General features: G+C 37.2%; 1 protein-coding gene across 4 annotated transcripts in view; it reads right to left on the bottom strand.

Moving 5' to 3' along the window:
* The window catches only part of GK (glycerol kinase), a 74,007-nt gene that overhangs the window by 27,197 nt on the left and 19,959 nt on the right, over positions 1-26,851 (bottom strand). For 3 of the 4 annotated variants that reach the window (XM_058535600.1, XM_058535601.1, XM_058535602.1), the window contains exons 4-10: positions 20,602-20,679; positions 8,161-8,237; positions 5,964-6,101; positions 3,984-4,093; positions 3,432-3,498; positions 591-626; positions 127-194 (exon numbers count right to left, since the gene is read on the bottom strand). In XM_058535600.1, the coding sequence (XP_058391583.1) occupies positions 127-194; positions 591-626; positions 3,432-3,498; positions 3,984-4,093; positions 5,964-6,101; positions 8,161-8,237; positions 20,602-20,679 (574 nt within the window). Of the gene's footprint in view, positions 1-126; positions 195-590; positions 627-3,431; positions 3,499-3,983; positions 4,094-5,963; positions 6,102-8,160; positions 8,238-11,610; positions 11,695-20,601; positions 20,680-26,851 lie in introns of all 4 variants that reach the window. The other variant, XM_058535603.1, reaches the window with a different exon arrangement.

Genomic DNA, 26,851 nt, shown 5'->3' with positions numbered 1-26,851 from the left:
TATATACCCGTATTGGAACTCTTAAGCTATTGATTTTCAGCTTGGATGAACTTTAAAAGCTTTTCCTCATTCAAAGCAACAAAGGGAAAAATAAACAAACCAAACACCACTGTTTCTTAAACTCACGTGTTTTTGGCTTGTCCATCCTGGAAGCACATTTGTCCCACCAATGCAGCAGACTGGTCCCCCAAACACTGAAAGTATAAATGACAATAAAGAACAGTGACAAAGACAATATTATTAATTTCCTTTTTAGAAAAGCCATAGGATTTATTTTTCCTTTTTTATTTATCAAGGAATGAATTGTCTTCTGTTTTTTTGCATTGCCTCCATTTGGCCATTTTCCCATTTGTTAATACCCCTATGAGATAATAGGTATGGGAAGGGAGAGTTAGAATTAATTTATTAAAAAGATTCTCGATGGCCCACACTGTGTCACATAAGAGCAAGAATTGGCCAATTTTGCTGCTCTTACTTGTTTTCTATAGTTTAGGAAGGGGCAGATTGATTAAGATATAGGAGGAAAGCCATAACATGGAAGGGGGTGGGGATGAGGAGGTAGCAGGGAGATATTTGGTGATGAAACTTACCCCAGATATTGGCACACCTTCCAAGGCCCCAGCTTTCTAATAAAATTTTAAAAAATAATTATGAATAATCACAAACTGTTGGCTCTACTAACATAACTGCAACAGGAATGAACATGAACAGCAACATGCCAGAGCATGTGGGCAGACAAGACAGAGCAAGTGTTTTAACTACATGAGTGGTTCAGAGACAGATGCTAGAAGTATTCCTAGAATGACAAGAAGAGCCATGGCATTGGAGAATGGACATGAAACGTTGGACTGGGAGTCAGGAGATGTGGTCCTGGTTAGTTAGTGTTAAGCCACCGAGCAGGCTGCTGAAACTTCTCTACGCCTCAATTTATTTATCTTACAAAACGGGGCCTGGGCTACATGAATGCTGAAGTCCATTAGCTCTTTGCTATTATTGCCATTACTAAGAACAGACTAACATATTCTTTAAAACAAACAAATAAATAGCTATCAAAACAGCATGGAACATATTTATTTTAGAAGGCTGTGTTTTGTCAACTATTCTTCCAACCCAAACTGCTCTTAAGGTAAGTAAGAAACACAAGAATGTTCAGGTATTGGGTACTATTTGTTCATAGCCAACATCATTCTTCGAGTTTAGATAAGCAGGAGTTAATTATGTCATGAATAGTGGTTTTTATTTTGACCAAGTATGACCAGCATTCTAGGAAGAAAAACAAGATTTAAGTGGCTGACTGTGTACTTTGCCAAACTTAATTTTTTAAAAAACATACACTAATACACAGCAATTTGTACTTGTATTAAGGAATTAGGGGAAAAGAATGTGATCCCTGATGTACTAGGAAGAGCACCAAACACAAGCTTTGGACGGATCCCTCAGTCTGCCACTTGCGAGCCAGTTTCCCGGCCTCTGGGAGCTTCAGGTTTCCTATCTGTTACAGTGAGGGTAAGAATAGAAGGCACCTCACACGGCTATGACGATAAGGAAATTATAGCATATATGTCAAAACCCTTTACAAAATAGAAAACACTCCCTAGATAACGGGTATTATTTTATTTCTTTCATGCTTTCTGGTTAATTCAAGACCTGCTATTTTTATTTACTATATATATTCTTAGAAAATCTGAACCTGGATAATAAGTGAAGGGTAAATTTCATAAAGGACTGAAAGTGAATTGGTAGGAAACCTAGAGGCTGTATATCTTCATAGATTTAAAGATGAAAAGAAGTCTTTGCTTATACTATTGAAGTTATTATCAAACTACCAGCAGGATCTACCATGTGCGTTCAGGCACATAAAGCGCTCCTTTTTCTTCACAGCGAGGGGTCTCTGGAGGATTCCTGGAACATCCTCCGGTGAAGCATGCAGAAAAAGTGACAGTGCATTTCCAACTAACTGGGCTGAAAAGTTGGTCAAGATACCATTTAAGATAGACGTTTAGAACATTTAAAAGGTATATCTAATTTCCATATTATGCTTAAGCCCAAAGCGCATCACAACTGTACTTTGTAATGGGGAACATCAGAATTCCTCATTCCATAAAACTACTTTAGTCTTTTAGTTTGAAACATCACTCTCAGTCTTAGGGAAAACTTAAAAACAGACAAATAAGATTAAGTTTTAAAAAACCCTAAAGCTTGATTAGAGCTTATAACAATTTGGACGGTCATGGAGATTCTAGGTAAATCTGTTTAGTAAATGGACTTCTGCTTGTCTAAAACTAAATGGAAATGCACTGTATCTTTTCCAAATGAATGAGTAGCATAATTGGTGGGCAACTCACCAGGCTATGAGAGATTTTCTATAGTCAGCAAGGGGGAAAAAGGGGGACAGAAGCACAATATTTTAAATGTAAGAGAAAACTAGGCCAGTTAAATGTTTTTTCAACCATCCTCTGAAAGTATTTCTTAAGAATAGTTTTTTCTCTGACCCAAGTCAGTTTGTGGACAGCTATGGAATCATCGAAGTGCTTTTATTACTATGCTTCCCTTAAAAAATTCCATGTTGCGTTAAAAGGCTTTATTATAAATGAAACATTTGAGAATTCGTGCTCAAGCTTTATCCAGAGCACTTAGTATTCAACTTCATTATTATTAATTCTATAAGTAGAGTTTCTAATATTTGTCATGAAATGTCTAAACAATACTTTTTGTAATCTATCTTAGATGTATTCTTAAGTTTTATCATAAATTCCAGATTTTTTGGGCTCAAACACCAGTTCAAATCCTCCTAGAGGTTTTCATTCCTGATGCATAATCCAAGATACTCAGTGATGCTAAGCACATTTTTTGCTGAAACTACTTTTTATTTGGGTTTCAATGAAAGCAACAGTAAAAATGTCCATTGTGGAAACCAGTTTAATTAGCAATCACAAATCAGAAATACACTCTTTGCTTTCAGTTTCTTTGCTAAAGTTTTGCTCAGGCCGACATAGAATCTAATATAAAGACATGGTCTGGCCATCAAGACGTCCAATAGGAAAAAGACCACCACTAAAATGTGAACAGTCCCTCCTATAAACTAAAACAGACATCACAACTACTAACCAGTTATTTGGATAAAAAGAATAAACTGGCTCAAACATTCCCATGCTATCCTCTGTAGTTAGATTATCCCATTAATACTTTAAAAGTAATAATATGCATAGAAAAGCTAATTAAAGTTTACGAAATATAAAATCAATTGGTAAGAAGGGCTCTAAGATTTTTAAGTTATAAAACTATTTAAACAACACTAAATTCTTATTTTACATACTACCAACATTCACAGAAAAGTCACAACTCCCAAACTATAAAACATAACACAATTGACTTTTGAATTCTGAAGAATAAAGCTTTTGTTTTTTAAATGAAAAAAATTTTTTTTTTACCATTAGGCCATAGATCTCAGAAGAACTCCGGACATTTGGAAGAATTTTCATTGGAATTTCAAAAAATCTGAAAAACAATAAGATAAGATTGGGTATAGAACACTATTTTAAATAAACATCTTGAAACATTTACATGTATTTAAAGGCAAAAAATGTAAATAACAAATTAGAAATGGATGTATTTGAGTATAGAGTTAAATAGTAACAAAGAAATAAGCCAGCAGAACATAGCTGTATGCTTGGATATTTAACATTCCAACTTTATACAAACAAATCAATAAAAAATAAAAAGCACAGAGAAACCAAAGTACTTTTCTAAAGGAACCTAATCTTCCTTGAAGAATAATCAAGACAATTACTTAATTTGGCCTGTTTATTATACATGCAACAATAGTCTCTCTTAAAAGAACACACAACATAGACTTGCATATTGTAGTTGAAATATCAACAATTAAAGTTTGGTGCTCCACTGACATCTAAAAATAGTAAGATTTAGGTTATAAATAGGTAACATATTTGGAAACTATTCTTAGAAGGCAAAACCCAACTCACTCGCAGAGCTCTTTATCCCATTCCAAAGAATGAATGTTGAAAAGCATCGTCCTACTTGCATTTGTCACATCCGTACAATGGACACCTCCATTGGCTCCTCCTGTCAAACTCTAGACAGAATAAAACAGACACGTTAAATTTGTACTTATTTGCAATTTACTTTACATTTTCTTAAGGGCCATAATCAGTAGTAGAGCACATAAAGCAGGAGAGCAGAACATTTCAATTATTTAATTTTCTAGTTTTCAGCAGTGTCCAATAGAATTATAATGTGAGCTATGTATGTAATTTAAATTTTTCTAGTACCTACGTTTAAAAAGTATAAAGAAGCAGTGAAATTAATTTTAATAATACTATAGACTTTATTTAACCCAATATATCCAAAATATCCTTTCAATATAAAAAATTATTACCAAGATATTTTACCTTTTTTTGTAGTAACTTTGAAATATGGTGTGTATTTTATACTTACAGCACATCTTGATTCAGACTACCACATTTCAAGTGCTCAATAGTCATATGTGGCTAAGTGGCTACCATATTAAACAGCACAGTTCTAGTTAACTGATGGTTAAACAAAAAATCAGTTTTGTTTTCATCCTCTTATCTTTGGAAAATGCAGAGTCTTATTAAATTTGGCAAAGTGAAATACACTGAAATGTCTGCGTCTTTAGGATCTGATTGAACCCTATGTTGCTATTGTTTCGTTTTTTTTGGAATAACAATTCATCGGGTTGCGCCTGTGCTCACCCAAGTGCACATCCTGAAAACAGAGTTTTAAACTCTCTAATGTTAATACCCTTGGACCTGAACTGGAAGCAGTGCTGCTTTCTTTTATGTGGAAGCAATAAGAGGTAAGAAAGGAACAAAAATGGAGAAATGGCATCACATTGGGGGTACAGACAAACGTGTTCCCTCGAGTCTCCTGCAGCTCAGTTCCCACATCCTGCCTTACTCTGGTTCCAGGCAATTGTCAGCACTACTGTCAGAACTATTTCCACTGTGACTAACGTGTGAAAACTGCTGGCCATGAGAACAAATCACAGCCGGCTCTGGCCAAGCACAGGGAGGGATGGAGAAGGCACCGCTTCCTGATAGCGGTTCTGGAAGATCTGCTGTGTGGATCTGGCAAGTGAGAATAGGGACAATATTCCCCTGAAGCTCTCTTGAATGTTGAAAAAGATAATCACATACTTACTGAAGTATTTACAAATGAAATTATATGTCTGGGATTTGCTTTAAAATTATCTGTGGGGAGAAAGAGTATGTGAGTACAGTTGAAACAAGATTGGCCATAGTTGATTGCTGTAGCTGGCTCACTGTTGCAGAGGTTCATTATACTATTCCCTCACTTTTGGGTATATTTGAAAATGCCAATAATAAAAATAACAGAGAACAAGAGAGAGAGAGAGAGAGAGAGAACTTGTACTTTTAAGATATATCTGGGAAATGTTTGAAATGTTAGTTTCTACTCATCTATTGTTCAGCTTAGGCAAAAAGATTATATATCAGATATTTCCACTATGATTTTTCATATTATGGCTTAATTAAATAAGAGACAGCGGTGTAATGTTGAAAGCGAATGATATAAATAGCCTAGGTGTTTTCTCATGTTATAGTTATTTCTTCTAAGAAATGGCTAATGGAAGAGAAGTATATGGTAGGCAAGAGAGAAAGGCTATCTAAATTACTAATTACTGATTATCTAAATTACTTATTCTAAAGATAATAGATATGAGATATGGTTTTGGTAATCATCCTCCATTTTTACTGAAGTAAGGCAAGAAAAAATAAAGAGGAAGCAGGCAAAAATGCCTCTCAAATGGAGGCTGAAATGTTCTGCTGTTTCTTGAGTGGCTTTTCTTAACAACGCTGCCAACTAAAAAGTTTGAACTCTTAGTAGAAAACAGATAGCAGGCAAGGTAGTCTAAAAAATTTCTGAAAAAAATTTCTCCATACACACATTATATTTAAACATACCCAAATAAGCCATGAATCAATAGTCCCAAAAAGAGCTCTATCTTCTTCAACAGCCTTTTGAACTTTTCTCACATTGTCAAGGAGCCAACGAAGTTTCACTGCACTGAAGTAAGTGCTAAGTGGAAGGCCTGTCTTGGACTAAAAACAGTCGTGAAATTCAGCCAGCAAATTAAATTCATGACAGTTTAAAATAAAACAAAACACCAAACCAAAAAACTCAACAAGTCACAAAATATTAAATGGCCCTAAAGGCAATCCCACAGTATTATGGACAAAAATACTTTTCCTATCTCATGGCACAGGAAAGCATGTTCATGAACAAAGATCAGAGTGATATGTTTGCAGTTCAAAGAACATCCACGTAGCAAGGTAAAGAGAAAAATAAATGACACAACACCCTGTAATCTAGATAGTGAAGACAGAGATGTTAACTTTTGTGATGACTTAGTATTATATACAGAATCTAGTCCAAAACTCTGCTTTTTATTTTATATTCCATGAAAGTGATATTTAAACTATTGAAAATCAGAGAGTATATCAAATCATAAACTAATAACCAGAACCAGAAATTTTTATGTTTTAAAACATATGACTTAACAATATATTTATGTGTATAAAAATACGTATTATAAATAAATATATATATTTATACACACACATACATATTAAAATAACATAATATAAAATTAGTGGAGAATAAAGTAGAGCTCAAAGACACGCCAGATTAAAGCAACAGAGTTGCTCTACGTAAGAAAGCAGTTGCCTAAATTCAGCAAATACATTGAACAAAGGGAGGGTGGATTGAATAAAGGTTAAAGGGTAAAAATGAAACATATATGGGCTTATCAATCTTCCTTGAGAATGGATCAGGTCTAGCTCTTATTTTTATTAGTATATTAAACACCAAATTTATTTATAAGGGCTGATGAAAGTGGTTAAGAAAATACATACATCAAAATAATGCAACTATCTTTCCCCTTCCCAATCTCTATCCTCCTCATTTATCACCTAACGACAGAAAGTGATAACCTTTTTCCTTCTTATTTCCTCTGGATATGTTTAGTAAGAAAACTCAAACCAAAGGATTTAATACTTTAAGGCAACCTGTAAGTTAAGAATCTTAACTCATGGTTTTTAGCTTTCCTAGAAAAAAAAGATCAATGCTCAAAAATAATGAAAGGAAATAATTTATAGGAATATTCTTCCTTGATTTGAAGGAACAAGGGTCATCCCACAAAGCCAATAGTGAGGTAGTACATAATATGTCATTTTCATAACTTTGGTAGAAAGTGTAAAAATTGCCTAAAATGGCACTGCAGAGGAAAACATGTATCCCTTGAAGCAAAGTGCAGCTGGAGGTGGGGGTGAGGGTTGAGCAGGGTAACAAAGAGAACAGAATAGGAAATGAATAAGGTATATTCAGGAATAGCCTGAAGTTATTTGGGTGAGTGAGGGCAGGGAAGGGTTTGTTAAACTGCTACAATTAATGGGATTTGAACACTAGCTTCAGAACGAAGACCACAATAAAATGCCGTAAGAGTCCCACGGACAAACATTAAGGGGATAAACCAAAAACCAGAACTTCCTTTTGGATACCAGGAGAACCTGTCCTTGACCTTGCTAAGAAAAACACACCTTGCTTGTTTCAAAAATTCTCTCTCCCTTCATTTGTCTGAAGAGAGATCTATATAAGGGCCGACGATTAGGCAATTTTTATTAGCTTTCTTCATATGAAGAAAGTGGAAAAGGAGCTCAATAAAGGGTTGGAATGTCTTCTATTTTCCCTGAATCCAGAAGTCTAAAAACTCAAAAGCACCCAGAACTTTGTTTGATGGATAGTAGAAAGTAAGAGGGATGGATTTGAAAAGCAGGGTTGAATTACAGGAAGCACTCCCTGGGAAGTATGGTTTAAGCCACTGGTTTAAGTATGGTTTAAGCCACATAAGCCGTTTGTCAGGTTATAATCCCCTCCAGCCTTCAACCTTGGGGTATTATTGCTCCAATCCAGCACAGGGCAAGAAAGACAGGAAGGTAAAGACTTGAGGCAGCCTCAGTTATCTGCAGAGAAATAATCTATAAATTGCATCAAATAACTATTGTGCAATAAGATGTAAGGCCCAAATAATCTTTCCGGCGAAATCTCTAAACTTTTTTTTTTTAACAAGCATTATAGTATACTTTTGAAGAGATCTCTTACCTTGACAAAGTTATTATTTCCTGGAATTCTTTTACTAAGATTCTCAACGGTAGACTGGGTTCTTAGATCAAGCCACACTACAGACCAAAATATAATAATATATATGAAAAACTTCATTTAAAAAAAAAATCAAATCTTAATGAAATCACTGTCAAGGATAGGAGACCGATTAGTTTCCATAAGCAATTAAAATGCTATAGTTTTCAAAAGACAGAAATTAGAAAATTAGAAATGAATGGGCATATTGTTAGAAGAGAATAAATTTATGGGGAGAATTTAAAGCGTTTATGCAAAATTACAGACCAAGTTAGGAGAACAATACAAACCTTAGGACGTTTATTTTGTATCCTTTTTATAGGAGAAAATGATGAAAAAATGTTTTGGATATGGATTTTCTAAGCATACATGAGTGCAGAGAAAATCTAAACTCTAGGTAGGCTAGTTGCTGGTGCAGAACGCACAGCCCAGGATCCCCGTACCGTGTATAAAGCGTGTATCTTAGAAAACTTACGAGCAATTTGCGACAAAGTAGAGAATCTGATACTATTATGAGGGAAAAAAATAAGATTCAGTCTCTCATGCATGAAATGCTTATTTACATTAAACTCTTTCAAAATAGGCTAGAACCCAGAATAGTTAAAAGAGTTATTTAAAGGTCACCATTCTTTCTCCATGCTGGATTGTAAAAAAATTTCCATTTTAGCAGATCAGCGTTATCTTTACTAAATAACTATTGTCCACTTTCTGACCCCCTAGTAGCAAGTACTTCTGTTCTGCTTCATGACAGAAGGCTTGAGAAAAGAGAAGGCACTAAATCGTACATAAAGCAATTACGAAGGTAACCAATGGGATCAGCTGAGCTTTATTTGTCAGATTTAAGTTTTGTACTTAACTTTCATAACTTTTCATCTGTTAGCGGTCATTCGATATTTTTAGGCACTGACCGTGCTCAGATGCCTCCTGAAAAGACTCAGGCCCACAATCTATTTAAAGGGCACCAGGGAAGATTATACACACTTGCTCATTACGCATGTGAATGCTGGCAGTTACTGTCTAGTTTGGTTCACCCTGAACTATACTATTCCTTTCTCTTCATTTAAAAACCAGTTATTTTTCCTGTAGCGAGTTTTAATCAATTCTTTCTAATTACTTACACTGTCATTTCCCTTGAGGGCTATCTGTGCTTGATTTTGACAATGACTGCTTCACATGAGATTTAAATCGGGGACTTCAGGACACTATACTGGTTTCCACAGGTGTGAAAAGCAGCAAAAAAAAGGCTCATCACAACCAAAGAAACAGGAGGACAAAGAAGACCAAGGAGATATATGGCCGATAGACGACATTTGCATTTGCCGCCCAGTACCCATTCCTCCTGCCTCTGGGAGCAGTACTTCAACCAACTGCTCTTCAGGAAATCATCCCTTCCTCATCCTCAGCCATGTGGTTTGCCTGAGATTCGAGTCCACTGCCAGCCCACCGTCCTGATCCCAGGAAAGGGCTCAGGAGAGAGCATGTGGTCTAATCAGCCCAACTGAGATTTGTGCTCAGTCCGCAAGAGCCCTCTTCTCAGCTCAGCTTGGCAGTGCGTGGCTGGGCCCTGCCGCCCTCAGGAAGAGACAACTGAATTGGCTACATCTGGAGCCATTCTAGAAAATACTGACTTGTGAGGGATCCAGGTGATATCGTCTAAGTCTGGTATCAAACAGCATCTGAACTAAGCTGCTCTTGGATCGCCGGTTCCACGGGCAAAAGAATTCCTTTTTTTCCCCCTTCATTTAGTTGGGGTTGAGTTTTCTATTACTTGCAATGTGATTGATACAAGCCATTAGCAGCAGCAGCATGGAGCTGGCAAGATCTCCCATGTCCAGGGAGCAAGGGCAGTCCACTTTTTACACAGTGGCAGTATTGTATGACTGTGACAAAAGTGGACCTTCATCACAGGCAAGCAACCCCAGCAGGTGCTAATGGCTTAACAAGAGTAATTGGGAAAAGTAGCAGAATTTGAGAGAAAAGTTTTAAATCTGTGATAGGTAGACTTAACAAGCACATCTCAAGTCTCAGTTTTTCAAACGACATTGGGCTAGCGGTTTAAAATCATTCTAGTGAGTTTCGATTACCTACTTTTACAAAATGAAACAGGATGGAGTGGAAAATATCAGAGTTCACTGAAGTCAGTAAGAGAAGTATTGACTTTTTTGTTTTAGTTATCTAGGTTTGATGAATCATGGTGTAAAATATATTTCTTAGCAAGGAAAATGAAAGCCATTGCTCTAGGACTTTTTGTTCAATGACTCAAAGCCTTCTAGATCAGTGGTTTTCTATATTTTAACGGGCATAACAATCACTAGGGAGCTAAAACATGGACCCCATCCTCAGAAATTCTAGGATAGTAGGTCTAGGGAGGAAGCCCAGAAATACACCTTTTAAACAGGTGCCCCCCTTTTAAGAAACACTGCTAGACTCCACAGCAGTGGTTCTTTCCCAGAAAGCACACCAGAATCACCTGGAAAACTTTGAAATCACACATCTCAGGCCCTACCTTGCAGGATTCTGGTTGCTGGTCTAGGCAAGGAGGGCCTGAGTCTTTCTACTTTTATTATAAGCATCCCAAGTTATTGACTATTATACTAGAACTTGAGAACATCTTTTCTAGTGCATGTTCTTTAGGATACTGGATTTGTTCCAACCATTTATTTAAAAGCAAAACTCAAGACAGACTGATGATCAGGTGGCTCTCTGAGTCCCAGTGGCTCTGTGACTCTATTGCTCCTCGACAAGGATCACTTAAGGAACTCGGCACTTTACTCCTCACTTGAAAGCTTGCAAGTATCCACAGTGGTATCTGCAGAATTAACCCCTCACCCAAAAGAGTCAAAACACTGGATGTGAAATCAAGAGACCAAGGTTCTACGTCTTCTGGCTTTGCTACCAACAAACTATGTGACTCAAGCAAGTCATTTTACCCTCCATGGACTGGATTTCCTGAATTTAAAATAGGGCAGTCAGACTAGATGGTCTCTAAAGTCCCTCTCCTTCCATTATTCCACGATCACAGAAGGCTGGCATCATACTTACTTTGTTTTTATAGCCCAAGAATTTAAGGCAATTAGAATACATGGAATGAATTAGTAAAAATGCCATAGAGAAAAATGTCAGTGGTTGGTACACTACCAAGCAATTCACAAATGCTCAAAATTAATTGAATTAAGAACCAAAAAAAATTAGAAAACTCATTAAAGAAGCTAAGATGGCAGAATTAGATTTGTAGAATAAGAGACCAAAAGCCAAAGAGAAGACCCCAAGCTGGAAGACTAAGCCCCTTGTGGAGCTAATTTCTGAGAACAATCAAAAGACGTGCCAGATCTAGATCCAGCAGCAGTGGTCAATTTCCCCCAGTGTGTCTGAGTTGGAAGGCCGGGAAGTGAGCAAGAGCCAGAGCACCAATACCTGAGGAAGCGCCAGTAGCTGGAACTGAAGAGCCAGAAGGAACAACGGCAACTGGATCTGAAGGGCCAGGAGAAACTGGAGCAGCTGGAGCATTAGGAGAAATAATGGCAATTCATGCTAGAGATGGCCAGATTCTAGGTCTGTGTTCTCTTGTTGACCACTTAGGAAATGATAGATCACTTAGGCAAGTTCATCAGAATGAACATTTTTCTACACATTTGAGCGTAGAAAGAGAAAAGGAAGAAACATGGAGTAGAGGGGAACAAAGCCAGTCCAGTCGGAGTCTCCGGTTCAATGGTATTTCCATTTGGACAATACCAGGTAAATATCTACTTCTTGTTCAGGATGACTCTTCCCTACCTGACCACATATCTGTGTCCTAGTTAGACAAGTCACTCAGTTGGTTATTGATTGCTCACCCAACCACTGAATTGAAATGCTGTATGATGCAGTGAGTGAGCACATCCCTAGGGGATGTCAGAGAGGAATGCTATGCAGTGTGCCACAATCTCTGTTGGGGTCATCTGCAGGAAGACACGAAAGGGCTGCTTTGGGAAGCCATGGCCCCAAGAAAGCATTTCCCTAGTAGGGTGCCAGGAGGTGAAGCCCACCTCCACAGAAAGGAACAGCATGTCTTGAGGGAACAGGGAATTGCTGCTAAGTTCCAAAGTGACTTGGATAAAAATAAGAAGGTAAATAGATGCTATGGAGTCCAGAACACTATATAGTCTGCTTCCAGAAGGCATGTCCCTTATTTAGACCAAGTAAATCAGATGTAAATGGTTCAGACCATCAAATGAATAGGTTAGTAGAAACCAAACTTGGATGATCTGAAACTTTCATTTGTATTAAATAAAGTCATGTCCAACATATGTCTGGTAGATTTAGTTTATTCTGAAAAACAGTTTTAAGAGTAAAGAGAAATGCAGTTGCCTCAATGCCCATGGACCAGGGTTTAGTTCAGTGATGTAGTAACAATACAGAGGGAGAAATTATTTTTAGAATATTTAGAAATTTGAATTATTTTTGGTTAGTCATAACAATAGAAGGCAAAAGTACCTAAGAAAAAAATAAAAAATACACTGGAGATAATCTAAATTATTTTCAGCTGACTAGAAGCAAAGGCAAGTAATACATCTCCTCTGAGACGATTTGTTATGAGGAGCTCCTGGCCCGACAGGAAGTGAGAGGAAGGTGAGGCTCCAGGTTATGGAACACACCCTACGCAAGGACTGGTGACAGTTACACAAAGTGTTATCGGGTTCTTCCTCCCACAAGAGACATAAAAATAGTAAACCAGATTTAACTGTTGTGTGTTACCACTTGCCAAAAGTTAAGCTATTAATTAAACTGGGTAAGAGGTTATTTGCAAAGGGGAAGAGACTATATCAATGATTGTCCCTCACATGATGACATTTTCAGAAATCAGGTGGGACCAAAAGAAAAACTGAGTGGGGAGGGAAATGAGTTAAAACAAATATAATATATATTTCTATACAATATAATATAATGTAATATAATATAATATATATATACTCAAATGTGGGGGTTGAAACCTATTTCAGCTCTTAGGTGTATAAATGCCAAAATGCTGATGATTGACATGAGTAGGTGTGGCGCTAGGTAAGCTCTGCACTTCCCCTAAGAACACCGGCCATGTATATATCAATCATTTCATCTGGCATTGTTGGATTGAAAAGGTTATGGGGCCGGTTCAGAACAGTGGCCATGGCTAACACTTATTGAAGACTTATAGTCTGCCAGGCACTGTTTTAAGTACCCTACATGTATTAACTCACTGATCTTCACCTCAAGCCTATGAGGTTCATACTTTTATTTCTCCAGTTTAACTGTTGAGGGAACAGGCACAGAAGGATACTAAGTGGAAAAGCCAGGATTTGAACCCAGAGTTTGAATTCAGAATTAAACTTTATGATGTAGGTATAGGCAGGATGAATTCATAGTCTTACATAGAATATGAGGAAATACTAAAGATTGGAGACCTCAAAGCTGAAATCTAAGTTTCTTTTTACTTAAACTGACCAGAGTTGAAGAACTCAATCATTACAAAATACGGCAGTATTCTTTACCCAAGATTTAAGGAGATGTAAGGCTTTCAAAGAACTGTGTACTAAAAGACTTGAAATAATGAAAAATAAGTTGATCTTGATAAAGTTGAATATCCTAGATTATACAAAAATAAAAAATCTGCTCCCTTCCAAAGCAAAACAATAAAAACAACACCACACTTTTGTTGTTTAAGGCCAAATGTGCCTATTTTAGGTAGTTTGCCATCTATGGAATTCTTGCATGTTGATACTTTGAAACATAACCCAGTCCCAGAAAAGATAAAAGGATTGAGCTCAAGGTACCTTCAGATCTCAACAAATGATTACACAGGTTTAATCACTGGCCCAGGGTTAACCAGTATGTAAAAATAAAAAAAGGCAAAGAGGATGACCAATGTTTAAAATTGCAACACTCTGCACAAAGAGTTATATGCCTTAGGGAACTTTAAATCCAACATCTTAGAAAAAAATGTTTGCAATACCATTTAAATAAGGAAAAATAATTCAGAGACAATTGATTTTTGTTGGTGGTTTTCTTTAATATACACTAAAGGTCTTAAATCAGTGACTCTTGCCTCCCTGAATATTAGTCCTTACTGCGAATAATACTTTTATATTAAATCACGAATTGTGCCCTACAGAAAGCTACCAGAGTGAGGTCATATTGCACTAGGCTTGTCATGCACACCAATCAACTGCCGTAGAGAGTGACAAAACCTGGTCAAGAAGGGGGGAAACAGTTGGGCCATCCTAGTTAGGCCAGAACATTTCGCTGGTAGCATCAGTGAAATGTGCATATGAACATACTAGATATCATTGATTCAAGCCTTCCCCTACTCCACATTTGAACCACTTGGGTAGTTTTGTGCTTCTTTATCAGTTTAGTCTGTGGTGTATTGGTAAACTCAAACCTTTTTTTCAGTAATACTTAGAAGACAGCAAGGAATGTAGACCACTAACAAAATCTGTTTGGGGAAGGGAAAGGCTTAGAAAAATGGCGAGGAGTGGGGTGGAGAAAACTCTTTGGAAAAGAACATTGATGAAGATAATGCTAAAAGGGAGAGAAAAGTACCAGAGGGACCAGGATAACTGAAAAGAGGGAGAGAAGCCAAAGGCCTGCTTCAGATCTAGGGCCACAGTGCTCCTGCAATCCACCTGTGAGGTTGTCACAGTAAATGGCTGCATCACAGCCCAGTGACTGGGAAGCAGTGATGCAAATGATACTTCTTCACTTTAGACACCACACCAATGTCTACCTCGCTCATCACAGAATTAACACACAAATCCTAAAACTATATGAAACTTCTAAAACTGGCCATCTGTGCCTCAATGGATCCTTTAAACTTTTTTCCTATGCTTGTAATTGTATCTGTTATAAAAGATGTCAGTAAACCAACACACCTTTATTGCAAGCAAGAACAAGCAGCCTTTCTCGGTATTCAACTTCAACAAGCATATTTCACGTCCACTAATAGTATCCTGAAATCTTCCTATCTCTGTTACTGTACTGGGGGTGAACAAGCTGACTGCTTATCAATGACCCTTGAGCCATAAAGAGAAGGCCACAAAAAAAGGCAATTTTTTAAAAAGAGAAATGTAGACTGCTCCTCTCCTTTGCTTGTCTATAATAAATACTGCTCATTGGTTATATAATTTACTCAGAGAGAGAAAAAAATGAAGAGGAGAAAGATGGCCTAGAGTGACAGATTTACAAGAGAAAGAGACAAGGAAGGAAGAAACATACAAATAGAGAGAGAGGGAAAAAGTATAAAACCCACAGACTGTGATATAAACAAAGATAAAGAAGCTCAAAGACAAATAATATGTGAAAATCCGATTCTGTTTCCACCAATCCCACCTTGTGTTGTTTTAAGATAAAGCTGCTAAAGATTTAATATTACGTTGATATTCTCAACTGAAGACTTGCATGGAGATATGACACCCTAGTGTTTTCCTGGATGAAATAAAATTGGAGGCAGAATCCATCCTTGTCATTACTTAGTGGCCTCTCTTCCTAGCTAATTACTCCTTCCTCCTCCTCCTTTTCTATTTCTCCTTCTCCTTCTAGCTCCTAAATTCCTATCCTTAGCCTTTTGTGTCACAAAGGCAAGCACCATGCCTGGCTGATTTGTCACTATTTGCCTAGGGGTCATCACCAGAACCTGGTACATAGATGGGCACCTAAATTTTTGTTGGATTAATTAATTTTGCATTCATTCATTCCTATAGTAAATTCATCTATAATAAACTGAGATTATCATCTCTATGTTACCAACTTTTATGCCTACATTTTTGAACGATCTCTTTATAATAGAGCCACAAATTTCTAATTGCACAGAAATTAGCTTTGATTACAAGTCCAATACTCACCTTGTCCAAAAAAAAAGCCATTTTTCTCCCAGGTTGGTACCCCTTAAACATTACTTAATTTCCTTCTGTTCTCTCAGGTTAAAAATCTTGCAGCCCTGTTTTATTTTTCCCTCATCTTTATGCCCCATCCAATTTACAAACTTGCAGATTGTATCTTTCCTCTGAAAGGTCTCGCTAATTTGCCTTCTCCTCTCCATTCTCTATCTCCATGCACTAATCCCATCAATTCACTAGCAGTCTCAATTAACTCCCTTGCTAGATTTTACTGCAGAGAGATGAATCTTGTCCTTTTTCATATAATTACTCGTATATTTGGATTTAAATGCTTTCTATTTGTCCCTCCTTCCTGTTTCATGTTCCTTTTTCATTCCTTTCTTAACTTTTCATTCTACTTTACCCATTTATAAGCTAATTAATTATACATTATTTTACTCTTTTAGCGCTTATCCTAGACATTACAATGTGCACCCTTGACAATACAAGGACCTCAAAACACTTTAACCTGATCTATCCCTAATTTCTTTCATGTACTAGTGTTGTCATGTATTTTAATTCTTAATATATTTTGAACATCACAATATATTATTGTTTTATACAGTCAAAATTCACTTAGACTGACCTACACTTTTACCCTTTCTAGGGCTCTGCATTCCTTTCTGCATTGCCAAATTTCCATCTGAGAACATTTTCCTTCTATCTGAAAAACATTGTTTAGTTTTTCCTTTAGTGGGGGTTTGCTTATAATAATTTCTATCGATTTTTGGTTGTCTTTGTCTTTATATTTCACCTTAATTTCTTCAGAATGTTTTCACTGGATATAGAATTCTAGGTGGAAGTTATTTTCTTTTAGCACTTGAAAGATTTCATGCCATTGTATTCTGACTTACTTTGCTTCCATTGAGAAATCAGATAAAAGTCTTTGTGTTGCTCTCTTGAAGGTCATATATCTTTTTTCCTCTGGCTACTTTACAGTTTTTCTTTTTATCTTCAGGTCTCAGCATATGTTTATGTATGACTTTCTGTGTATTCATCTTGCCTGAGGATCATACTGCTTCTTGAATCTGGGGCTTGATAACTTTCATCAGTTTTCAAAAACTTTATCATCTCTCTTTCCTTTTCTTTTGGGACTCCAATTACAAATATGTTGGACCTTTTTACAGGTACTCCATATTTCTCTTAGATTCTTTTCCGTATTTTCTAAACCTTTGTCTCTCTGTGTTTCAGTCTGGAAATTTACTTCTGATCTCTCCTCTGGTTCACTAATTCATGTTCAGCTGTGTCTAATCTGATGTAAAACTCATCACTGAGTTTGAGTTTTTAATACAGTTATAGAATTTCCATTTTTAAATTTCCAATTTTTTGCTAAGATTATCTATCCTGTCAATTAATTACTTGAATGTGTTGATCATGATTATTTTAAACTCTGAAAAATTCTAGTATCAGGATTTTTTCCTATGGGTCTGTTTCTAATGTCACGTTCTATTGGTTTTTAGTCATGTCTTGTTTTGTATGCCTGATTATTTTTTACAGAAAACTAGATATTGTATACGAAAAAATCTAGAGATACTTTTCCTTTAGGAAGGGTTCACTTTTGTTTCTGAAAGGAAGTTTGGCTACGAGCATTAGCAATCTCAGATCTTCTTAATCCAATCAGGGTTTAAAATTATTTGAATCTGGGCTTCAATTTCTGTGAGAGTACATTTCCAGTTCACCTTACTTTTAGGATTGGCCTTTCACTGTCCCAATTGAAAGGCAGGGATTTTACCAATATCATCCCCACCCTTGGCAGCCCCTGACTTCACCTTTTGCCTCTCTATCTTCATAAACCTATGAAAGTGCTGCTTAGCCTCTCAGATGTTCCTTTCAGAATCTACAGATATCTCTAGGGAATAAGCAACACCAAATTCCAGGCTTAACTCTCTGGGCTTTCCTTCTCTCCTTGATCTTGGTCCCACAATTCCTCACTGCCTTGGTAGCCTTCCAGGCCTTCAGACAGTTTGTTGTTGTGTTGTTTTTTTTTTTTTGTCCAGCTTTTTGAGCTGGTATCAGCAGACAAGTACATTTGAAATAACCCATTCCACCAGTGTGGGAAGCTAAACTCCCCTTTATTACCCATTTTGTCCCATGTTGCCCAGTGCACAGCTTTTAGTGCCCTCTATACCCTCACCAACATCTATCTATCCAAATTGGAATGCAGACTTTGGGGTTGGAGACGTTGACGTTCAAACTGTGGTTTTATCTCTACTTATAGCTATACGACATTGGACAAGCTATATAGCTTTTCCATAACTCATTTATAAAATAAGGCTGGAAAAACCTGCTTCACAGGTCACTGAGATTAAATAATACAGGCAAAGTGTTTAGCACAATCCCTAGTACACGATAATAGCAGTTAGCACTTACTGAGCATTATTTTCACTGGTAGTTCTACTAAAACTAATAAGTGATCTTATGCTCAAATTCGATCAGTCTCTTCACTCTAGCGAAATATATGTACACATTTTCACCTTCATAGTTTGTTCACACTATTTCTCAATTTTTTCTATTCCTAATATAATCTAACACATTCTTCAAGGCCCAAAATAGAGTTCAACCTCTTCCAAAGGTATGCCACAAATTCAAAATCCATACTGACATGCACTTGCTCTAATTCTTATTCAACTTAGCAGCACACAATTTATCAACTATTTCCTAATTTTGTGTTAGTCTCTTTCCAAAACTAGATTATAAAGTGTTTATAAAAACAGCCAATAATTCATATCCTCTTTAACTCACCCAGTATGGCACCAAACACATAAGAGGTTCTCAAAACACACATGTATAGAAAAAAAATATAGAAAAAAAGTTCTTCATATTCCATAGGTACAGTTTGAATTAATACTCCAAAGTACGTAGAATGAGGGAGGGGTGCAGAGGGACAGAGGTAGAAGAAAAGGAAATGAGTAAATAAGCACATGACAGAAAAAAAAAGTTTTTCTGGTAAAATATTTACTTAAATCCTTCACTGTAAGCATAACTTCAACTAACCTAGTTGCATTATTTTCAAATGACAACTCGAAGTCCAAAGTTGCATTTTTACAGTTCAAAGTTTAGAGTTTAAGGGGAACTTTCTGGTTCCTTTGAGTAGGCCCTTTCTTTCACCAGGGAAAAAAAAGTAAAATCCTAACTAGTTCAAGAAGTTAGCTAACATTGCTCTGTCAAAGAATACACTCCAAGGTACTAGTCATTAAAATCGTAACATCTTGCTTTACTCATATTCAAAATGAGCTACTCATGAGAATGAGAACAAAATAAAGATTTAAAAGATGTACTTTTGTGTAACAGGGTTTTGTTTTTTTTTTAATTTTTTTTATTTATTTGTTTTTTTCCCCCAAAGTCCCAGCAGATAGCTGCATGTCATAGCTGCACATCCTTCTAGTTGCTGTATGTGGGACACGGCCTCAGCATGGCCGGAGAAGCGGTGCGTCGGTGCGCGCCCAGGATCTGAACCCGGGCCGCCAGCAGCGGAGCGCGAGCACTTAACCGCTAAGCCACGGGGCCGGCCCTGTAATAGGGTTTTTGGCTGCAATTCTTCGAAATTTTTTGAGTCTTAATTTTTTATCATACAGAAGACATACGAAATGCTTTCTTATAACACTGCAACATTAAATATCTTAACTTCCTACAAAGAGCATCTCCAAAGAATTCATGCTACTTTTACAAGGCACCTTTTTAGTATATTTTTTGCTTGAATATCACTTTCTACCAATCAATACTAAAGTAACTATATTACCAAAGAAACTGTTAAGTAAAAATAGCTCACTCTATAAATCAGCCCATCTCTGACAATTTCTGCCTCCATTCCCCACCCGATAACCTGGTATTTTATTGACAAAAAACTGTGCTTTGCTACTTGTGACAAACCAACTTTTAGTGATTGCAGGTTTAAAACAAAATTTTCCTTTTAGCAAGTGACAGCGTCATTCAGTGCTCAATCGTCATGTACTAAGAGTGACGCTAAAATATACCATGGTCATTTACATTTAATAAGATGTGATAGTTAATGGTGGTATATTTGAGATTTTGAGTTTTTAAACCCCTGCTGAAATAGCCAAATTTGTAACAGAAGGAGTTAAAATTTTGAGATTTTATTTTCATAATCTTGGAAGAGTCAATTCAAATTCCTAGATGAGAAGAACAAATACACCAGTACTTTACAGAGAGATGACTGTGAACATTTGTGATTTTGATTTTTGAGGGGAAAAGGAAGTAAGATCTCTTTTAGGTGTCACAAACATCAGGGTTTATGAAACAGTTCTGGCAACATTCTCCTATTTGTATAATACAAATAATCTGGAAAAGGGGAGAACATGAGAAAGAGTTCATTCAATATGTGAATAAGTATCTGAAAATGGTAAATATATAGCAACTGATTTTTTAAAGGACTCTTATGCCCATCCCAGCAGATTATAGGAAACATGACTGCATGTTTTTTTTAGCCAGATATTTTAGTATGACAACATTTGCAAGTGAAGAAAGGCCTTGCATTTGATATCCATGCAAGACAGCTTACCCACAGCATTGTAGAGAGGCTCTCCAGTTAACCTGTCCCAGACCACAGTGGTTTCCCTCTGGTTACTGACACCAATAGCTTTAAAGAGAAAGTTAAACAGAAGGGAGTAGAAAATTAAATAAAGTAGAAAATGACTTCAGGAGAATAGTTCTCATTTTTTTTAAACAGGCACAACTAAACATAACAATTCGAAAAAACATTTGGAACGTTTGTAGTGGTATTGAGCTGGTTTTTTTTTTTCGAGTGGCCCCAGGAAAAGTGGATACCTAATGTCAAGTGTTTCTTTTTATTTCTACAGACTACTTTCCGCTTCATTACCAACACATGATGACATGGACCCAGATCAATATCCAAATGAAAGGCTCCCAAGTCACCTTATAAGAAGGTTAACACAATAACTTTACAAACTTATAAAACCCAATTTATTATTCTGAGGAGACCAACAATCACTTCATTCATTTACTTACTAATTGCCACAAAAAATTTCCCTCCATGTGCCTGCATTTTAAGAAAACAGCCACAGATAAAATCCTCCATGCTGGGCAACCTCATATTATGGTTAGTTAGAAATTTAGTTTTATTCCTGTATTTTAATAATATGTTACAAGACATATGAGTTTGAATCAGGCATAAATACAACATGCAATGGCATTTACATTATACTGACCTACATACAACTCCAGTGCTATAGTTACAGTAAGTTATTATAATAAAATACTAATCCATCCCATCTTATACAGTTCAGCTTCATTCAGCTAAATCACAGGTTCTCAGACTTGGTTGTACATTAGAATCAATTTCAGAGCTTTTAAAAAATAGCAACAGGGGCTGGCCCAGTGGTGTAGTGGTTAAGTTTGCACGCTCTGCTTCGGTGGCCCGGAGTTTGCAGGTTCAGATCCCCAGCGCAGACCTACGCACCGTTTATCAAGCCATGCTGTGGCAGGCGTCCCACATATAAAGTAGAGGAAGATGGGCACGGACGTTAGCCCAGGGCCAATCTTCCTCAGCAAAAAGAGGAGGATTGGCAACAGATGTTAATTCAGGGCTAGTCTTCCTCACACACACACACACAAACAAAAAGCAATGCCCAGGCCTTGCCCCAAACATTCCAATTTAACTGACCTGGGGTGGGATCTGAGCATTTGTATTTTTCCTTAAAACTCCCCAGGTGATTCTACTGTGCAGCTCGGGTTGAGCACACTGGGCTAAAGGATCGAGCTCTTCCAGAATTTAAGATTATGGCAGACTTTAAAGGCTATATAATATAATCAACAACACATCTCATGTTCAAATCTCTTCTAGAATCGCTCATGTGACCATTCAGACAGCACATCTAGTGACAAGATACTACCTCTCTCAAGGCAGACCAATCTTTATTGCACAGCTTTGGTTTAAAAAAAATCCTTTCCTTATAGCTGTCACCTATAGATCTTAGCTATCTTCTTTGGAGATACATAGAATAAGGTTAATCCTTCTTCCACATGTCAGTCTTTCACAACCTTCAAGCTGCTATTTTGTCCCTCAAGTCTTCTCTTCCCCAGTCTAGGCTAAACAATCCAATTTCCTTCCACTGCCCCCACCTCCATACGGCATGGTTTAAAATCCCTTCACTACCTTTCCTAGGGACATGCAACTATCTGTTTGTATTACTCAAATTGTACACCCAGAATAAAACACGATAGGAATGTTCTGACCAACACAGAGCTGAGCGGAACCAGCAGCAACCTTGTTCGAAATAATGTTTACCCAATGCAGAATTACTTCCTTTATTTAACACCCTTTCTAGAGGTACGAAGATGATTGAGATTCTACTCCAAAGAAACTTAGAGACATAGGGTATGAGGAAGAGATTTTGGAGAGTTTTTTAAAAAAACAGAAGACAAACGTTTGTAGGAATAAAGACGAGAAAAGAGAATGTGGGGAGCAGAGGGGCTGGGAATCAATGGGACGGTCCTGATCCTTGTAGTGACAGGAGGGGATGAGATTAACGCACAGGTAAAGGGAGGAGCCTCAAGTAGGGCAGAAGGCTATTGCTTCCCTTCTGATGGAGAGAAGGGGGCATGAGATCCAGACATTAACCACAGGAACAGGAAGTTGAAGAATTAAGGCCCCAGAGTCTCAAGTTTCCCTGTGAAGTAGCATGCAAGGTTATCTGCTGATACAGGGCCAAGCAAAAGTAGGATCGTGAGTTTGGGGTGCTATTCAATAGCGCTCAGGCTCTGAAGCCAGACTGCTGGGTTTCAAATTCCAATTCCTCTGCTTCCCAGCAGTATGACCCTGGGCCTCAGTTTTATCTTCTATAAAATGAAGATAATAATAGTTCCCACCTTATAGGGTTACAATGAGGAATCCCTGAGTTGACGCATATTAAAACAGTGCCTGGAACGTAGTAACCATTCAATTAATGTTACTTATTGCTGCCATTCATTGTCATCATTATTATTGAGGACAGAGTGGAGTAACAGTTGCAGAGAATGGGACTGAGCTAAGGACACATAAAGGAATTCCCCAGCAGCACTCTGGGCACGCAGAAGCCAGAGACCTCAGTGGGTCCTTGGCAATGGGTTGCTAAAGTGGGGTATTGTGAATGTGATACTTTTAGTGACAACTTTACAATGTGGGCTCCCAATGCATTCACAGCCCACTAAAATCTCCTGTTCCTCCCCAGTGCCTTAATTTTCCATAAACAGACTGGCTGCTCTCTTAGCTGCAATCCTTGAGTCGCTATTCTATGCCCCTCATGTTACCTTTCTTTATTGGTTCCTTCTAACTTGTCCTCAGAATGTAATCTAGAGCTATTTGTAGCTGATTCATTGGTCACAGGTTCCTTCCTGACCACTCCTTCTTTCCCCTCTATCTTACTTCAATTCCTTTGTGCCTTTCCTTCATACAATTGCTTTTCTTGCAGACGATCAAAGTCCAGCGAAACAGCTTCTCAAGATTCTTTTCCAGCCATAAACACGTCTTTATTACTGGTTTCTCATGAGGGAACACAGGCCTTATGCAGTGCCTCTGAACTTTTTTTATGTTCTAACTTCTTATAATTTTTACCCTAAAATCTTCTATGTTTTTTAAAGAAAAATTCTCTGACTGCTAATCCCAGCATATGTGCCTCTCTTAATAGTTCCTAATTTTAATTCCCTCTTTTTCAGAATAACACATTCAAGTTTTGTAATCCTCCACCCTAGTTCATCTACTATTTTGGAGCATATGAAAGTTACATGCATAAAGTATATATTTCCTGGCCTAGCAGTCTTTTAGTTACAGATACTATAATCATTGGCATATATAAAGCCCAATGTATTCCTCTCGTATCTAGCAGGTTCATGCTTTACCTGCATACTCTTTCTCAGGGGGTGTTTTTCTCTACACTGAGTGTCAGTAGTAAAATTGACTAGTTAAATGCTACATTCAAAAGCTCTGGTTAAATTTTGCTTCGAATTATCTGTGAAAAGTTATAATCACAGATAAGAAAATATACTTTAAAAATGGTATCACTGTTGTCTTTGTAGAATTATGGATGACACGCATCTTTATTTAAAAATAAAATCATAATTTATAATTGGAACACTTTTAAAAAATACCTAAAAACACATATAGCACAGTAATAAGAGCCCCAGAAGAAGGCTCTGGGGCTACTAAAAGTGGGAAGAGGTGTAAAGCTTTTTAAGAAAACAGTCTCTGGAAGATGTGTGCTTGAGGCAAGTTAGGACAACTGCAAATGAGATGTGGGCACTGCTGTGAGGTTATTTCGGAGAATGAGGTGCCTTTCTGAGACCCCTGCGAGTATGAGTCTGAGGAGTGATGGACATGTATGTGACTATGTTGGGGAGGGTGAGGCAGTGGAGGAATGGATGTAGGGGTTTCCCTTTTCTCTAACTGTGAGATAACTACTTTTGATATAAGAGAATCTAATTGCTAAGAATTTCATGCTCTCATCTTTGAAACAGTTTATGTTGTGTTTTGCTTGTATCACATGATAGAGGATGAGAGTATGTGGTATCGTAATTCTTTTTTTTTCTTCTGAAGAATAATTAAGTATTTAAAATAACCTAGATTAGTGACTCCCTGATTCAAATACTAGCGTAATTTAATCATACCATATGGGCTTAATGATGGTTAGGAACACTACTTTAGATATGAAAATTCTAAGTTAAGAACATATCAACATAATGTAAATTTTAGTTTATTTCATTTTTAATCTAGCATCATTTTCTCATAGATAATATTACAGGCTTTTGATTAGCATAAATATGCACTCTTTCTTAAAATAAAGTGAATCAAGTATTTCTTTATACTTTGTAGTTCCTTCAGCCCAGTGACAGGCAAACAGAGCTGCCTGACTCTCTAAGTCATGAAGGAAAGAAACAGCCTATATACTTGTCCTGGGCTCATGTGTGCTGTTCAGCTGGAGAGTGAACTTTAATTTTGGAGGAATTGTTCATAGGAACCTGAAATCAACAACCTTTCTGACAGATAAGGACAACTAAACCAATGAAACTGGAATTTGCAAAGGAAATACAACCAGAGATGATGAACTCTTAATGATTCTCAGGTAAGACTATAAATGAATTGCTCTTCATCTGGAAAGCCCATTTACTTGCCACACTTGTACTAAAAACTGAAGTGGTTTGTGAGGTTATCATCAGTGTGGCTCAGGAAAAAGAGCACTGGACCAGGAGGCAGGGGAGCTGTGCTTTAACGTTATCCACCACTAAAGAGCTACACAACCTGCAATAAGTCCCTTTCCCTCATTTGCAGCTAGGTCTAGGTGATGGAAGATCCTTTACAGCATTAGCATTCTGTGAAATAGATAGAGTTCCATATAGGCAAGCAAAAGCTTGGCCCTTGGCAGCGCCAATTCAATAAATTATCTGGGAAAAAATATTTAGCACAACTGGCCTGGTATGGAGGGGCTTGTGGAACGTTCTCGTCCTTGGCCATAGGCTGGTAGTTGTTGAGAAGGAAGTGCTGGGTCACTTTGGCTCAGGTATGGGTTTCACACTGGCCAGACACGGAGAAGTGTAGAGAAGAGAGCTGCGTGTTCAGTATTCTTACAGACCAGTTAGTACAACTGGAAGACAAGTCACTTGGACAGGAGTTGTGTGTCATCTTCACATACACCACAAAAACAAGAGAAAAAGGAACGGCACCCGAGTGGGTCCAGAAGGCCAACACGTCGCAGCCTACCTTACCTGTAAGGGAGGTAAAATGATGTCAAAATCATGGTCAATCACCCTGGAATCTACATCCTAAACATGGCTTTAAGCCACCTAGATTATTCATGTCTTTGGTAATGGATATTTTGATAACAGAGTGTGATACTGAATGCCTCTCACATGTTTACGCTGTTTAGACTGAAAGCTGTGAGAACAATTCAAGGAAACAACCAACAATCACTGTGATGCACAATTCATCTGAATCTTGGTGAATGCAACTCTAAAAGAAGTTTGAAGCACTTCCACTTAGATGGAGGGATAAAATGAGGGTAGGATATTAAGAAATTGTTAACCAAATATCAAATCATATGTGGGTGTTTATTTCTTTTAAAAATCTGCAACAACAGAAATAACTATACTATTGTTACAATTTTCCATTAATTTGTGATTGTTGTGAGTATTAGATTAACATCGTTTTCCCCCACTTGACCATTAACTGCACAACCCTATTTGTGCCCCATTGTTTGTATTCCTAGCATGCCTAGCACATAGTAGGCACTCTATGGGTTTGCTGAATGAATGGTTTTGATCATGTTTAGTTTTTTTTAAGTGAGTTTTATTTATAGAAATATGAGAAAGTCTGAAAAAAAACCCAAAGTTTCAACTCAGGAATACTGGTAAGTCTCAGAGTCAAGATGACATGAACCTCAAGGCACTGCCACCACCAACTAATTGACGGTTTGCCCTTATCTAGAACCAAACTACCTAAGGAAGAAAAAAATAGCCCTTGAATGATGAACTTGAAAAATTTAAACTATAAAGAGATGGCGTTTACCACATTATGCTTCCATCCTTTACACTAGCATATCAATTTTGGATTACTGTTTTTTTTTCTCCCTGTATGAATGATACAAAGCCAAACTTAGGTAGATATTCTGTTAAAATTATTAGAAATTAACAGAAAGATCTATAATAATCTAACACTCAAACAATTATTTCAGGGAGATTTTACAAGCAAAGTGTTTTGATTTCAAACAACCCCCCCAATCCACAGCTGTTCCTTATTCTAGTCTTTTCTCTCCTCAATAAAA

This window comes from Diceros bicornis, chromosome X, assembly GCF_020826845.1.
Source record: "Diceros bicornis minor isolate mBicDic1 chromosome X, mDicBic1.mat.cur, whole genome shotgun sequence".
NCBI classification, from domain to species: domain Eukaryota; kingdom Metazoa; phylum Chordata; class Mammalia; order Perissodactyla; family Rhinocerotidae; genus Diceros; species Diceros bicornis.
The sequence above is the reverse complement of the archived record's forward strand: the minus strand, read 5'-3'. Positions and strand labels throughout refer to the sequence as shown.